This window comes from Ambystoma mexicanum, chromosome 10 (assembly GCF_040938575.1).
Source record: "Ambystoma mexicanum isolate Mex_15411 chromosome 10, UKY_AmexF1_1, whole genome shotgun sequence".
In the NCBI taxonomy this organism is placed as follows: Eukaryota; Metazoa; Chordata; class Amphibia; order Caudata; family Ambystomatidae; genus Ambystoma; species Ambystoma mexicanum.
This window is the reverse complement of record NC_090932.1, coordinates 1,198,600,752-1,198,615,786: the sequence shown is the minus strand read 5'-3', so window position 1 is coordinate 1,198,615,786 and position 15,035 is coordinate 1,198,600,752. Positions and strand designations below refer to the sequence as shown.

At 48.1% G+C, this 15,035-nt stretch overlaps 1 protein-coding gene across 10 annotated transcripts in view; it reads right to left on the bottom strand.

Annotated features, from left to right (window-relative positions):
- Window positions 1–15,035, bottom strand: part of TAOK3 (TAO kinase 3) — a 2,703,337-nt gene that overhangs the window by 1,928,638 nt on the left and 759,664 nt on the right. For all 10 annotated transcript variants that reach the window (XM_069619192.1, XM_069619190.1, XM_069619185.1 and 7 more), the window contains one exon: window positions 4,705–4,913. In XM_069619192.1, the coding sequence (XP_069475293.1) occupies window positions 4,705–4,824 (120 nt within the window). In that variant the 5' untranslated portion in view covers window positions 4,825–4,913. The remainder of the gene's footprint in view (window positions 1–4,704; window positions 4,914–15,035) is intronic.

Here is a 15,035-nt window from a genome sequence, read left to right as displayed (position 1 = left end):
CATACCGAAAATTACAACTGGAGAATATCCTCAGTGAAAAGAATGTCGTAAATTTGAAGAGATCTAACACAATGAAACTTTTACATTGCATCCCTACACTGCGGACAATCACATCTGAGAATATAGCAATTGTTGAATACACCTGCGAGAAATGTTCAGATTGGGTCTATTTGCACATAAGATCCCAGCTGATTGAAAAAAACGCTTTGGGAGGCCAAAGACAAACTCCTTTTCTTCGGATTTGAGTCATCTTCAATAGCGGACTCCAATGAAAGTCACCAAGCGATTTTGCAAGATCGAATGAGATCACAATCATCCAATGAAAAACAAAGAAGTCTTCTACGAGAACATCTAGAAGGCAGTTGATGGCGTCGATATTGTTGACACTGGCTTGGATGAAGTCGAAGGAGCCTTCGATGTAAGCGCCGTCGAGGGAGGTGTCGACCTACCTTAGACACCGGTGTCGAGTAAGAGTCGACAGATGTGTCGAGACCACCTTCGACATAGACTTTGAAAATGGTTTGTCACCCAACGCCATTTTGTCTGGCGTCGCCTTCTGTTTATGCACCGATAGGCCTGTCTTGTTCTTCTTACGAGGTGTGGGAGAGGTTTCCCTCAACGACACCCTCGACGATTTTTCGCCGGATTGAGAGCATCTAGTCTTTGACCTTCCTCTGTCATGTTTAGAATGAGCTGGGGCATGGTCTTCACAAGATTTCTTCAAGGGGGTCTGGGCCTCGTTCGCGAAGATTTGCATCATCAAGGCTCTAAAAGCCTCCCATTTTCTAGGGGAATCATGTTTTGAAGGACAGGTGATAACCCCTGTATCGGAAGACGACGAAGAAGATGAGGGAGATCGTTGCCACCTCTTTCTCGCCTTCTTAGAAGACGAAGATTTTCTTGACCGACTCCTCGATCTACATTTCTTCGATTTACGTCACGATTTTTCCCTACACTCAGCCGAGTCTATTTTTTTTTTTTCGAAGAGCCCTTCGAAGATTCCTCCCCTACTGCTAATTTAACTCTTTGTTCCTTGAGAGCTTTGTTGGTCATAGCTTGACAGGAACCACATTCGTCGACTCGATGGTCCGGACCCATGCACCAGAGGCAAACTTGATGGGGGTCAGTAAAAGACATTCTTCCCACATTTCTGTCACTTTTTAAAGCCAGTTTTAGGGGTAGAAGGATTTGATGAAGAAGACATCTTGAAAGACTGAAGTGCCATTTTCGTACACACGAATCAAAAGCTTTCGGAATAACGGACAGAAGCCAACGGGCGTGGCTGAACCAATTTATACTACGGATGACATCAACACTCTACGGCAACCCTCGTGGGACGTCGACGCCATGACTTCGAGCACAGCGTCCCCTTCTCTGTGTTTTTTTTAATGAAGCAGCAAAGCAGACGATATGAATATCTGAGATGAGGAATACGTGGGAGGCCACGATCCATTCGAAATGGGTATTACTATACATTGTGAAATGCCTCTGCCTCAGATTTCAGTTCCAGCACTCATGCTAAAAGGGATTGATGTCAAAAAAGCAATGTTATATCCTGCTATTCTGTTTGACTGATGATCCCATGTGAATCTACTCTGAAAGGTTTGTCCACAATGCTACAGCGGTCAAAGACGATATGTTCAGCATATAACAAAGGAGATACATTTCCTCTTGCTACGAACATGGTGCTGCTGAGCAGATGTCAAGAGCACAGCATTTGAATGAAGTGGGACATCTCCATGCCAGTAGGGTGCCCTGTCTGGCCAAATGTGGAGCAAAAGACTATTGGATGAAGACCAAAGCATACCGAGGTACATCTGGATTACCAGTAAAAGAAATGTTTGTGCTGGGCAAAAAAAGCTCTGATCTCATGCCTGTGGAATGGAAATCACAAAAATAGGAGTAATGGGATCTGTGGTGCTAAAAAAGGTTTGTGGGTAATCCTGTTGATTTAAGTTTGTTTTGCACACTACACTTAGTGAAGCAACATTAAACATTGAGAAAATATCTGAAATTCTCAGAGCAACAGGAGCTCCCTCTTCTTGCAAGACTGTTCAGTCCTTGTCCCCAAATCAGAAATCTAAACAGAGTAGCATCAATATTTGTTTAGAACAGGGGTCTGCAACCTTTGACTCTCCAGATAGTTTAGACTACAACTACCATCTGCCCCCAAGTCACCATAGACAATGGTGAAGAATCATAGTAGTCATAGTCTAAAACATCTATAGGTTGCAGATACTGATTTAGTAAGTCTGCATAGATTCTCAACCTCATTGCCATCAGTGTCATGGTTCCCAGAGGGTCCTGAAGTTATTTGGTGCTGAAGGTCATGGTCCTACAGAGCGGAACTGCAAAAAGTTAAATAAAGCCTGTAATCTGCACCCTGAGCTCAGCTCAACAGCTACGATAGCCAGGGACAGCAGTGCTTACACAATGACTATAAATCCTATCAAAGCCATCCATGCCTTGCAAAGCTTTCAGGAGCTTAATGCTTGGATCAATACCAGTCTACACATCATCCTGACTCAGTCATCCTAGAAATCCCTTTTTCCAGCTATAGTCAAGCATCTGAGGAGCCTCCCCTAATCTGCTGTAAACTGTTCTGGACTGCTCCGAGAGGGGAGGGTGTCTGTTCTGGTTATTGAGCAAATGAGTGTGCTACCACAGGTGAGTCAACAGTGTGGACTTTCCAGCAAGATTTCTTTGAAGTGAAAACAACCAAGATTTAGCCATCACACAGTCCAAACATTGTTTACAGTTTTAACTTTATATGTCCAGATGCTTAACGTTTGAGCCTTTAGGGCCAATGCATCTGCTGTGTGAAACCCAATGCAAATGTAGGCCTCTACATTGAGTCCCACTGAAGCGTGCGACTGTGGCTTATAACCAGATGTGGCAATCATCTGAGCCCCTCTTCTGCATATGGCTCCCTTATATCGGTCTATAATTTGCATTTGTATTTTATTTATATTTATAAAGCGCTTTATGCCAAAACGCTGTACATAATTAATATGGTACAACAAGTGTCAACATGGAGAAAAAACGGCAAGAACACTAAGATAACAGGTGTTCTTTGAGATGAGTTTGGAACAGAGGATAGGAAGAAAAAGAGTAGAGCAAGCGGGAGTGCATTACAATGCAAGGAAACAAGCAAAGTAAAAGAACGGAAATGGGACCAGCTCGGGTGGCAGTGTTTGGCGGGTGGGGGGAGGAACAGTAAGTGTACATAGAAATTGAGATTGAAGAGATTGAGTGGGAGAATAGAAAGAAACAAGTGAGGAAAGATGGGGAGTGGCAAAATTATGAAGAGATTTAAAGACAAGGGGAAGGAAGTTAAACTTAAGTCGAGAATGAAGAGAACCATCGTAGAGAAGGAAGTGCAGGGCTAATGGAGTCACAACCAGATAGAGAGAATAGGAAATGAACTGAAGAATTATGGACAGATTTTGGTGGATATAAGTGGGAAGCAGGAAGACTGGAATGTAAAGAAGAACGATAGACGGGTCATGAAAAGATAAGCGAAGAAATAAGAAATGTAGTGGCATGAAAGGAAAGAAAATGTCTGGCCTGTCATATATTAAAAGATACATTCTGCAAGATCGCGCGAAAAAGGAGATGTGGTTAGTAAATGAAAGAGAAGAATCCAAATAAATCCCAAGATTATGAGCAACCAAAGGAAGTGGGCCATTAATCACAGCCCTTTCACTTTAGTGTGCGCAACTCCGGCCTATACCAAAATGTAGCTATGACCCATGTCCCTCTGATATATTTGGCTATGGCTTATGTCCAGATGTTGAAAAAAATGGGACAGGCGGCCAACATCTAAAGATTAACAAAAAGTCATTATACCTTTAATAATAGTATTTTGCACTCGCCAGTAACCACAATGAACAATGCGCTAAATAACCTCAAACAGAACTGCTGGCTCCCTTGTTGCAAAAATACAGTGTTGTAATATGAATTTCACAATAATTAGATGCTTAACTTATTTGTCAGTATTCAATATGTTCTTTAATGTGATAATATTTTCTTCAATTAAAAGGCTTTCAGAGTGGGCCAAAGCATTTCAGACTGCTAATATCCTTCAGCGCAGTCTCTGAAAATAATGTCAAAAAAGGTTCTGCAAGCTACTATTTTTACTAAAGAAACTGTAGTTGTAAAAACAAGATCCACCAGTGCTGGGGATGTTTTAAGGCAATTCTCCTTGATATTACGCCCCGATGTTGCTATCATCTGAGACCTTTTATTGCATCAGGCTTTGACCAATGTCCAGCTATGCTTATCTGAAATTCTCCGACACATGCAGCATTGCCTACAAAGAGACGTGGCTTTCATGTTGGACTCTTTGTATGTGGTTCTCTTGATGTGGATCTCATTCAAGCCTCTCCTGAAGGGCTCGAGCATGACCTGTATCACAATTAGACTACGATCCAGTACATTGTGTGAGCCTCTGGCCTATATCTAGATGTGCTTTTCATATGAATGTGTCAACTGTGTGCAGCTATGGACTATATCCAGGTAAAATTATAATTTGAGCTTGCCTTTTGTCGACAGCTCCGGTCTATAGTCAGATGTGTATCATTCATGTGCATTTGTTGTGTGTGGCTCTAGCTTTCAACCGTCTTATAATGTTTTACATTTCTGATAAAATTATGTGACAGCTAAACACCACAACTTGGCACACAGAAAAGCGTGCATACTTACAAAGTAGACAGCTCCAAAACTGCCATGTCCAATCTCATGCAAATCCACAAAAAGCAGCTCTGGATCATCTTTATAGAAGAGGTCAGATGTCTCTGGTTCCTTGGGCACACCCTTCCGCATTTTGGCCAGTATTAGGAGCTGGATCTCTCTGTAAGTCCGCAGTCACTTTCCTCCTTCATCGGAAAGAAATTTGTCTTACTTTTCAGCACCTGAAGAGGAGAGAGGATCAGCATTATTGAAAAGGTTTGGTCCTCCAAAGTGGTGGACCTACATGCCCGGGGAAAGAGGATTAGGAGGAATCAAGTAAAATATTCATAGGTGGTTTCTGCATGCAACCGGCTTTGCAATCTAAATTTAGAAAATGCATTTCCTGCAACACCAAGATCCATCGGTAAATACCATGAAGCTAGAAATGCACTCACTACTTGCAACATGAGCAAAATGATGCAGTGGTGACAACAGATTACTACACGGTATGTATTTGAGGCTCAGACCGATGGGGCCCCCTTTTATGAAGTGCACAGGATTAGGACCTATTATCCGAATGATTAATAGTGTCACAAAGTTGCACATGAGGAGCAGAAGTATTTACTGGTGACATTTCTGGTTATGAATAAAACACACCAACACTACAGGACTTCCGAAAATTACTTTTTTATTAAAAAATGCATTAAACTTGTTATGGTCCATTGAGGGGAGTTGGAAGTGCACACAACCTATTAAGGAAGACAGACACAAACCCCATACTTAAATTGTGTTCCCTTATGTAAAGATTTAGGTAAACGTGTTAATCAGAACCCATGTTGAAGTGTTTTTCTTCCAACAATAAGAACATTTTAATATACGAGGATAAATCCACATCATAACAGCCACAAAGTGTGGGCAAATCCTCTGATAGTATATATAATTAATCACATGTTGGAGCAGGCTGCAGGGGCCATATTGATTCAAAAGGTATCTACAACTTATAGTACACACACACACACACACAGAAGAAAACAAATTTGCCACAAATTAGAAACTTCCATTGTGGGAACAATTGTCGAAGGTTAAATCGATTCACTAACACTTAATCAGCAAATCAAGAGTGAATCCTTTTTTCAATATAATTTTATCAATAAACAGAGGGCAGAGTCTAAACGTGTTGCTTCTAAAACGGTGGACTGTATTTCTAACCAAAAATGAGTTATATTGAAATTCAAATCAAATATATTATTGGACCAAAATCGGACCCACACTGTTCAATCACAGGTCCACACGCTTCCCACACCTCCCATGCTAGAGGACGATCACATTAACCACAAAGAAAAATTAAACCTACATTTCATTGTATGTCAAATCTCATCGCAATTTCATAATTAAGAACAGACTCTTTATAAGAAAAGATAAATGCCTTTGCGCATATTGTGTCCACATGGTTGCACTGTAAGTAAAACTACAATCGGCTTTGCATCAATCTGTCAAAACACCTACTCAATATTCCCACCTTTTCTTTAAGCCTATTTTCTGGGCACCAACAAAATAAAGAGAATTTCAATCCTCCTGATGTTACTGTGCATAATGTATGGCCAGGGGGTACTTCACAGCTTCCCTTGTGGCCTCAGGTTTAAAGATCTATTTGCAACGGTATCCATGGTTTTCACAACAGTAATTACTTCGAAAATCGAAAAATTATAGAGTTTGTGGGTTATGGTGTAAAAAGGGTGTGGGCTAGGGATAGTAGTGTAGGGGAAAGGGTGTCATGTGGGGGAACCCCACAAAATTTCAATTTCGAAGTCATTACTTTGAAGTAAATTACTTCAAAGGAATTGCTGTTGTCGAAATCACATGGAACCATTAGCTTCTACAGTTTAAGTTCTGATCATGGAAATCTTTTAACCTGTTAATACTCAGTTTGCAAATAATACATATATTCCAAGTACGGAAACCTTTCAAACCATTATCAAGTTATGTTCATTCTTACGAAGTTTCAAAGTACCATTGAAAAAAAGTGTCTTCAAGGGTAGGAAAATTCAGAAACCTGATGGCTTCTCACTATGTATGTAACTTCACTTACCGGAGGACTGAATTCTGTAAGAAATCATAGAACTTGACTTTGCACAATCTTCATCTAAACTGTGATGATGCCAGGAGAACCATGCATTTATCTTGTAAGCAAGACAACGCAGAGCAACACAGGTTCAAATCTTGGTCCCGTGCTCAGAAACTGGTCTCCGATATTGAGAACGTTATAAAAGATTAATTAAATGCCATTCTCAAAAGAAGTTCTCTAAAACGGATGGACCGATGTATAATCCATGCTAAGAGTGTCGAACGTTCTTATCATGCACAACCATATTACATTTAATTGGTTTGCAGTACAATTCTTAGTGTCATGCTCCATGATAATGTCAAGATAGATAACTGACTGTTTTAGTCAGAGGACGACGCAAGATTCACCTTACTACAGTTAAGAAATTCTTACTCATACGTCCCATCCCCTTTCCTCTATACTGTACGGGGATGTCCCTTCCAAGGGACGGGAGACAGAACTTTTTTCACCAGAAAAAACCTTCCCCTTCTAAATTTAGAAGCGTGCAGGGGTGCTGCCCTGACTCCGCCCTCTGGCGCCACACCCCAGTCCCCTTTTCCGCGTTGACAGGAATGGGCCGAATTCACTAGCACTCCTAGGTTTGGCTTCGGACATGTAAATCCATGCGCGGATACTTCTTTTTGTCTTTTTTGTCTTATCTATCATTCAGGTCCTCAGGCATCACGCTCCTCTCCGGCGCATGTTGTCGAATTCTACAGGGTTCAGCAGGTGTTCATCCTGCAACAAGCTCTTCCCAACTGCAGACCCCCACGCCCTCTGCCTTCGTTGCCTTGGCCCAGCCCACAGTTGGCAATCATGTTCGGCGTGTGACTTGCTGTCCTCGAAGGCGCTGAAGAACAGACCAGTCAGGTGGAGGGAGCTCTTCCAGAAGTCGCCTCCAGAGGATCTCAAGAACTTCGTGAAGCATCGAACCAGGCCCACGGTAGGACTGATATTTTCCAGCGCACCCCGCAAGGTAGTCTCCTTCATAGGGACTCTCCCACGCAAGAGGGACCACCCAGGTCCTTCTACTGGCACGAGCACCGAGGCTGCTTCAGCTACCGGCCTTCGGGTCGAGGGATCCTCGGATCCTCCTGGGCGCAGTGTTGAGGGACCAGAAGGTTCTTTTACCGGGTCTACGGACGAGGGGCTCCGCCCTTTCACCGGCACGATGGCCGGGGGGCTCTGCCCTTTTACCGGCAACACGTCAGAGGGGGCACCTACACGTAGCTCTACCGACCTCCGGGTCGAGGGTGTCACACCTACCAGGCCGAGGCCTGAGGAGCAGGGTAGGCCTCGTGATCCACACGCAAAAGTCTTGGACGAGGCTGGGCCCAACGGGCTGAGCAACACGTTGCAGGCACTTGGCAGGCAGCTCGACAAAATGGCCAGAAGGAGGCACCCGTCCGACGCCATTCCAGGAATTTGGCGAAGAATGAGTGTCAAGGTGGGACTGTCCTCAACCAGATACGTGGCCTACAGTCTACCCCTCAGTTGCGCTGGGCAACATTCCGTGGAATCCATATGGACAGGGGACATAGCGTCTCCAGCAACTCCCCGCTGCCCCATCGGCACCCCCTGCCACCTCTTTGCCCAGTGAGGAGGTGCTCTTCGAGAAGTTCCTCAGCCTCATGAAGTCACCTCAAATGGGGGCTATCACCAAGGACGCCATCAGGGAAGTCATTCCCACCATGCTAGCGGCACCACAGACACCTCCATCGGGCCCCCATGCCCCAGTGCAACTGCCTCCTCCGGCTCCAGAGCAAGCTCCGGAACCTCCGCCGCCCCCTCAGCCTCATGCTGCAGTCTCTGTACCCCAGCCTCTGGCACCAACTACTCCTCCTCCACAAGATCCTCCAGATACGTAGGATAGTGATGAGGAGGATGATCCGGACATGCCATCCTCAGCCAAGGCCTTCCACGAATGTCTTGCTGGGTTGGCGGAGTACCTGGGCCTTCCCCAACCGGAGGTCGAGCTGCCAGCAGAGGGGGTTCTGGCTGAAGTCCTCACGCAACGCCCCTCTGCCAAATCAGGGATTCCTATGCAGACCGATGTAGTCTCCCTGGCCAAGAAGGGCTGGCTCAAACCCCACTCGGCCCAGCCGGTCAATCGACGCCTGGACGCCAAGGAGGGGGATACACTCTTGCTTTCGGCTCATCCTCAGTCACACTCTTCGGTGATTGCTGCAGCATCACTATACTCCAAGCCCCAGTCGTCCTCGGCCTCTTCCTCTGCGGCGCTGCTAGGCAATGAGGAGAAGATCTTGGAGGCATATGGCAAGAAATTCTATTCCAACGCCTCTTTACATCTACGTCAAGCCAACGCCAATGCCATGCTGGCTGCTGCCAACCAGAGATTATGGCAGGAAATTGCGGACTTCCTCCCGGAACTCCCTTCCCAAAGCCAATCACGCTTTAAGGCAGGGCTAGCTGAGGCCAAGCTGGTGGCGCATAACCTCATGGAATCCACAGTGGCTCATATCGATACCTCAGGCCGTGCCATCTGTATTGCGACGGACATGAGAATGACGGCCTGACTCCAGGCAACAAAATTCAACACGGATGTCCAGGTGGGCATTCTAGATCTACCGTTCGAGGAGGGGGGGGCCTCTTCCACTCCTCTACAGACGAGGAGCTGTAAAAAAAGAAAAACAACTCACAAACGGTAAAGTCTTTATCTATTCTTACAAAGACCATGCCCAAATCGTACACCCAATCTCAGCAGCGCTCGGAAAGGGGTTGTACATATGGAGGGTTCCGCGGCTTCCAGGAACGCAGATCCAGGCAGGCAGACCGCTCGCCGCCTCAGAGCCGGTGCAAACAACAAAAGGGTGGAGGGGAGGGAATAAGGGCTTTTTCCAGTCCCCCTCCTCAGCATCAGTCTCCGAGGGAAAGAAAGCATGACATGCCCCATCGGGTCCATGTGTCTCCAGTGGGGGGGCAGGCTTGCTCTCCATGCACAATTCTGGCGCCAGAATTTTACGGGCCCCTGAATCCTCTCTGTAGTATCCACAGGGTACCACCTTCCTATTCCAGCATCTCCTCCCTCCTCCCCTCCGCTCCGCTCCCACAGTTTGGGACAGCAACTCTTTTGGCAGAAATCCAGTCGCTCGTAGAGAGCCAGGCAGTGGAAGAAGTCCCAGCCTCCCAGCGAGGCCTTGGCTTTTACTCCAGGATTTTCGCCATTCAGAAGAACCAGGCGGGCCTGAGAGTTGTGCTGGACGTCTCCACCCTCAACCACTCCCTACACCTGCAAAAATTCAAGATGGTTATGCTAGCTTTCATAGCAGAGACATTGGACAAGGGAGACTGGATGTGTTCCCTGGACCTGAAGGACACGTACCTGCACGTCCCGATTTATCAGCCCCATCGTCTTTCCTGCGGTTCAGGATCATGGGCTACTATTTCCAATACAAGGTCCTTACTTTTGGCCTCAACATCGGCCCCCAGGGTCTTGATCAGACTCTTGAATGCCGTGGTGGCCCTCCTCCGAGCGCAGGGCCTCCACATCTACCCATATCTCGACGACTGGCTCCTCCGGGGTACATCTCTGGAAGTGGTTCACCACTCTTCCCATGCCCTTATGAATACACTGCATGATCTGGGCTTCTCGCTCAATCTCAAGAAGTCACTGCTGAAGCCTACGGAGACTCTGACATTCCTGGGCCTCATCTGGGACACGTGCTCCGAAAAGGTCTTCCGGTCGGAGGACAAAATCTCAGCCATCAAGAGGGCCACCGCCCACTGCCTCAGCAGAGAGGTGATCTCTGCATGGTGGTACCAACATCTCCTGAGTCTACTCGCAGCGGTCCCATTAGCCGTGACGTACACAAGACTAAGGATGAGGCGGAATGAGCTGCACTTCGCGGCCTCATGGAATCAGTAGCAGGGCTCGCAATCCGAGACGATCAACGTCCATCCATCTCTCCACCCCGACCTACCATGGTGGTCCAGGGACTGCAACCTACGGATGGGCAAGCCCTTTCGGCCGCCCTCTCTGCAAGCCACTATCACCACCACAGACTCCTCGCTCGAGGGCTGGGGAGCCACACTGGACGATCTCTCGGCCCATGGCACCTAGACTCGACAGGAGCAGGAATACCACATCATTTGGTTGGAGCTGAACACCGTCTGGCTAGCGCTCACAGCATTCCTCCCACTTCAGGGGCAAGGTTGCCCTCATCTGGACAGACAACTCGACCAGCATGTGCTATGTCAACAAGCAGGGAGGCACCAGATCCCCACCTCTGTGCAGACTGCGATCAGTATGTGGGAGTGGGCCCTGGAGAACAACATCTACCTCACGGCAGTCCACCTCCCGGGGGAATACAACCTGAAAGTGGACAGGCTCAGCAGGCTAGGATCAGACAATTACAAGTGGCAGCTAAACAACGTTATTCAAGAGATCTTCAACAAGTGGGGTCACCCCCACGTGGATCTCTTTGCCACCTGGCACAACAATCAGTGTCCGCAGTTCGCATCCTGGCAAGTGCAGCATCCCGGCTCGATGGGCGATGCATTTCACCTCCAGTGGACCGGCATGAAAGCCTACACCTTTCCGCTCACCCCCCTGATCCACAGGGTAATTTGCAAAATCAAGGAGTCTTGCCGACGCCTCATCATTCTGATAGCGCCATGGTGGCCGGCCAGGCTACTCAGCCTCTTGGAGGTGCACCCGATTCACCCTCCGACGGACCGAGCACATCTTCTGGCACAGCAGGGGGGGCAGAGTCATCCACCCTGCGCCAGGGAAACTAGCCCTCACGGCGTGGTACCTGAGCAGGTAACGTTTCAGCACCTTAGCCTCTCACCGGACAATCTGGAGATCATACAGGGCGCCAGGAGCAAAGCCACCAGGGCCCAGTACAAAAGCAAATGGACCAGATTCTGCCACTGGGCAGACTCCAAGGGCTTCAACCCCTTGGCGTGCACTTTGGACAACGTGCTCTCCTTTTTGGTGCACCTCGCTCATTCTGGCGTGCAGGTGGACACCTGCCGCACATACCTTGCAGCCATTGGGGCTTACAGGAACTCGGAGGATGGCGTTTTCTCCTCCTCCAACCCTATAGTCAAGAAACATCTGATGGGTCTCGCTAGGCTATAACTGCCCAGCAAGAGACTGGGCCCTGTGTGGGACCTTAACATAGTCTTGGGCGCCGGGGCGCACAAACCATTCGAGCCAATGGCATCCGTGGACATCAGGCTGGTCACCATCAAGGCGGCCTTACTAGTAGGTCTTACCTCGGCTCACAGAGTCAGCGAGATCCAGGCGCTGGTGGCCTCTGAACCATATTCCACCTTTCACAAGGACAAGGTAGTCATGCGGACGCACCCAGCATTTCTGCCCAAGGTTCCATCTGCGTTCTACTTGAACGAGGAAATAGTCCTTCCTACATTCTTTCCCGATCCCAAGGACGAAACACAGAGAGTGCTGCACTACCTGGATGTCAGGCGTGCCCTAAAATTCTACTTGGAAGGACCAAGGGCTTCCGCAAGTCAGACGCTCTGTTTGTCACTTTCGGAGGCTCGAGGCCAGTCTATCAGGCCTCTAAGGCTTCCATATCCTGCTGTATGGTCTCTGCCATCAAGGAAGCGTACGAGGGTCAGCACAAGCCACTTCCGGCCAACATGCTTGCCCATGCAGTCAAGGTCAAGGCAACAGCAATCACATTCCAGCGCAATGTCCCTTGGCAAGTCATAAGCAGGGCGGCCACTTGGGCATCTCCCTCAGCTTTCGGTAAGCATTACTGTTTGGATGCCAGCTCTAGATCTGATTCGGCCGTCGGACAGGCGGTTCTCAGGAACCCGTTTGCTTAAAGAGGGTCTCCTCTCCACCATGGGGCTACATTCAGTTGTAATCACCCATACAGTATGGAGGAAAGGGGACGGGACGTAAGAGTAATTATAAGTTACTCTCCGTAGTGACGAATGTACTCTTAGTCCATAGCCCCCTTTCCTCCATACGTTCCACCAACCTCCCCCCTAATAATACTGGTGTCATTAGGCAATGTTAAATCTATTGTCGACGCGTCAATGGGGACTGAGGTGTGGCGCCGGAGGGCGGAGTATGGGCAGTGCATGCGCCCTGGACCGCACGCCTCTAAATTTAAAGGGGAAGAAGGTTTTTTCTGGTGTAAAAGGTTCTGTCTCCCGTCCCTTGGAAGGGACGCCTCCGTACAGTATGGAGTAAAGGAGACTATGGACTAAGAGTATGTTAGTCACTACGGTGAGTAACTTATATTATATTCTCTCATGAGGTGACCACCCCTATTACACAAAAGAAAAGTGTTTTCAATTAATTAAATCCGAAGTATAACACGATCCATAAAGTGACTTGGGACTTATGCCATATTTCCTGGGGCATGTTTTTCCCCAAAAGCCAGTCATTGGGCTAGCATAGGGTGGAGCAAAACATGAGACCAGGGCAGCACCTACTGTTGAGGGTATGGCCTCGAAACTGTAGCCTCTTATCAGGAAAAGTTATGGCATCCTCGGGTTCTGGGTGACATCCGGCGGTGGTACCTCTTCGCGCCTGTCTGATCATGTGCTAGTTCACCATGAATCTGCTTCAGTTTCCAGATTTTAGTGTATTTAATTCTGTTTCGGCCTCGCCACCTGCATGGGCCCCCCCTTATCTTGACCTTCATGGGGCTGGCTGGTACCCTCTGAAGTTTGAGTCTTGTTAGCTGACGCTCTCCTCCCTTTCTCTGGATGACCTATTTCCTAGGCATGAGCCACTCTTTGTTGAGTTTCGATTCCGCTCCTTCTCTTGACTCTGGCTGGGTATATGAAACTTGGCCTGTTAGGCCTCTGGCAGCCTGGGTACATTTCTTCTTTACAAAATGGAGTCGCACTTGTATAGCGTGTCTTATTGAGGTAGATATAGTTGGCGCTTGCCGATCTATTCTTCTACTAAGCATTGCAAGCAGTATCGTTTTCTTTAGCTTCTTGCGTTCCAAGCCTATTTACACACGTTTAACTGGTCGGTTGCTTCCATGTCGTCTCGTAGCAACGTATCCTCACGGTTTAACATTGTCTCTTCTCTGTGTCCATTACATTTATTTTCGTAGCTACTCGCACTGGCGTGCTATCTTCGATGGCTGTTTTCGTTCATTCGCGAGTCTGTCCAGGCCCTTGTGTCATTTCCACTGGCCTTCCATTAAGGCTCTTTGGGTCTCTTCATGGACCGTCTGTAGGTACTCTTCGTTTCGTATCAGCGGCTGGTACGGCTGTCTGATAGGGTACCGTGCTGCCCAGGGTTGTCTGGTTATGGGTGCTTCAACAGGTATGGATCTTCTGATGTACGCAGAGCCCCAGTGCAGCTCTTGCTTGGTTCATTTGCTCCTCATACGTCACATACCTTGGTGAATACTCTCCTGGTACCTCGAAATGAGGGGCAGGGGTGCAGGCCATGTCTGGGACCTCCTCTACATGCCCAACCATCAAAGCGCTTGTCGTCCCTATCCAGAGGGCTAGTAGGGTACGCAGCCTGCTTTGCTGGGGCCTTAGCCGCCTGCACCACCAAACTCTCCAGAGTAGGGTGCGTTGACAAGTAGCAGGGGTCACCACTGGCTGGGCGGTATTTTTTCAGAAGAGACTTATTCACTGCCTGGAGACTCTCCGGAGCAGTCCAAGCCGCCGCCACCCTTCTTTGCAACGCCATATGAAATGGCAACACCGGGTCAGTGGGTGGACCTTGATCCAGGATGTTTGTCAGATCATCCTGAAGAAATCAGCAGATGGAGCAGACCCCCCCAAATACTCAGTCATCCTCGACATGAGGCGCCTATACGAGGAGTCAGCATGTGTATCAGGCTCAGGCCTGCCAAACTCAACCTCCGGAGAGGTAACAAGACCACTGGCGTCATGTAAGGATTGACGAAGGTCTTCCAGTTGGGTATAACCAGACAACAGGTCATCAGGAACCTCAGGCGGCACAATCCCCTCCTCATCAGACCCTTCCTCCACCTCTGAAATGTACTCCAAGGGTTGGAACAAATCCACCCTGGGAGGAGGAACAGAGTAGGGCTCAAAAACAGTTCTCACAGACTTGCTGAGAGCCTTTCTCAGAGCTTCCACAGCCCTCCGGGGCACCTCCGGTAAATTCTCCACAAAAGGCATCGAGGGCGCCGATGGAATCGGCGTCGACGTCGACCGAGGCACCGACGACTTCGACAACGGCTTTGAGGACGGAGCACCAAGCGTGTCCTTCGACGGTCGCGGCGCTGATGGCGTCGACTTCTTCGAAGCCGGAGCCTCG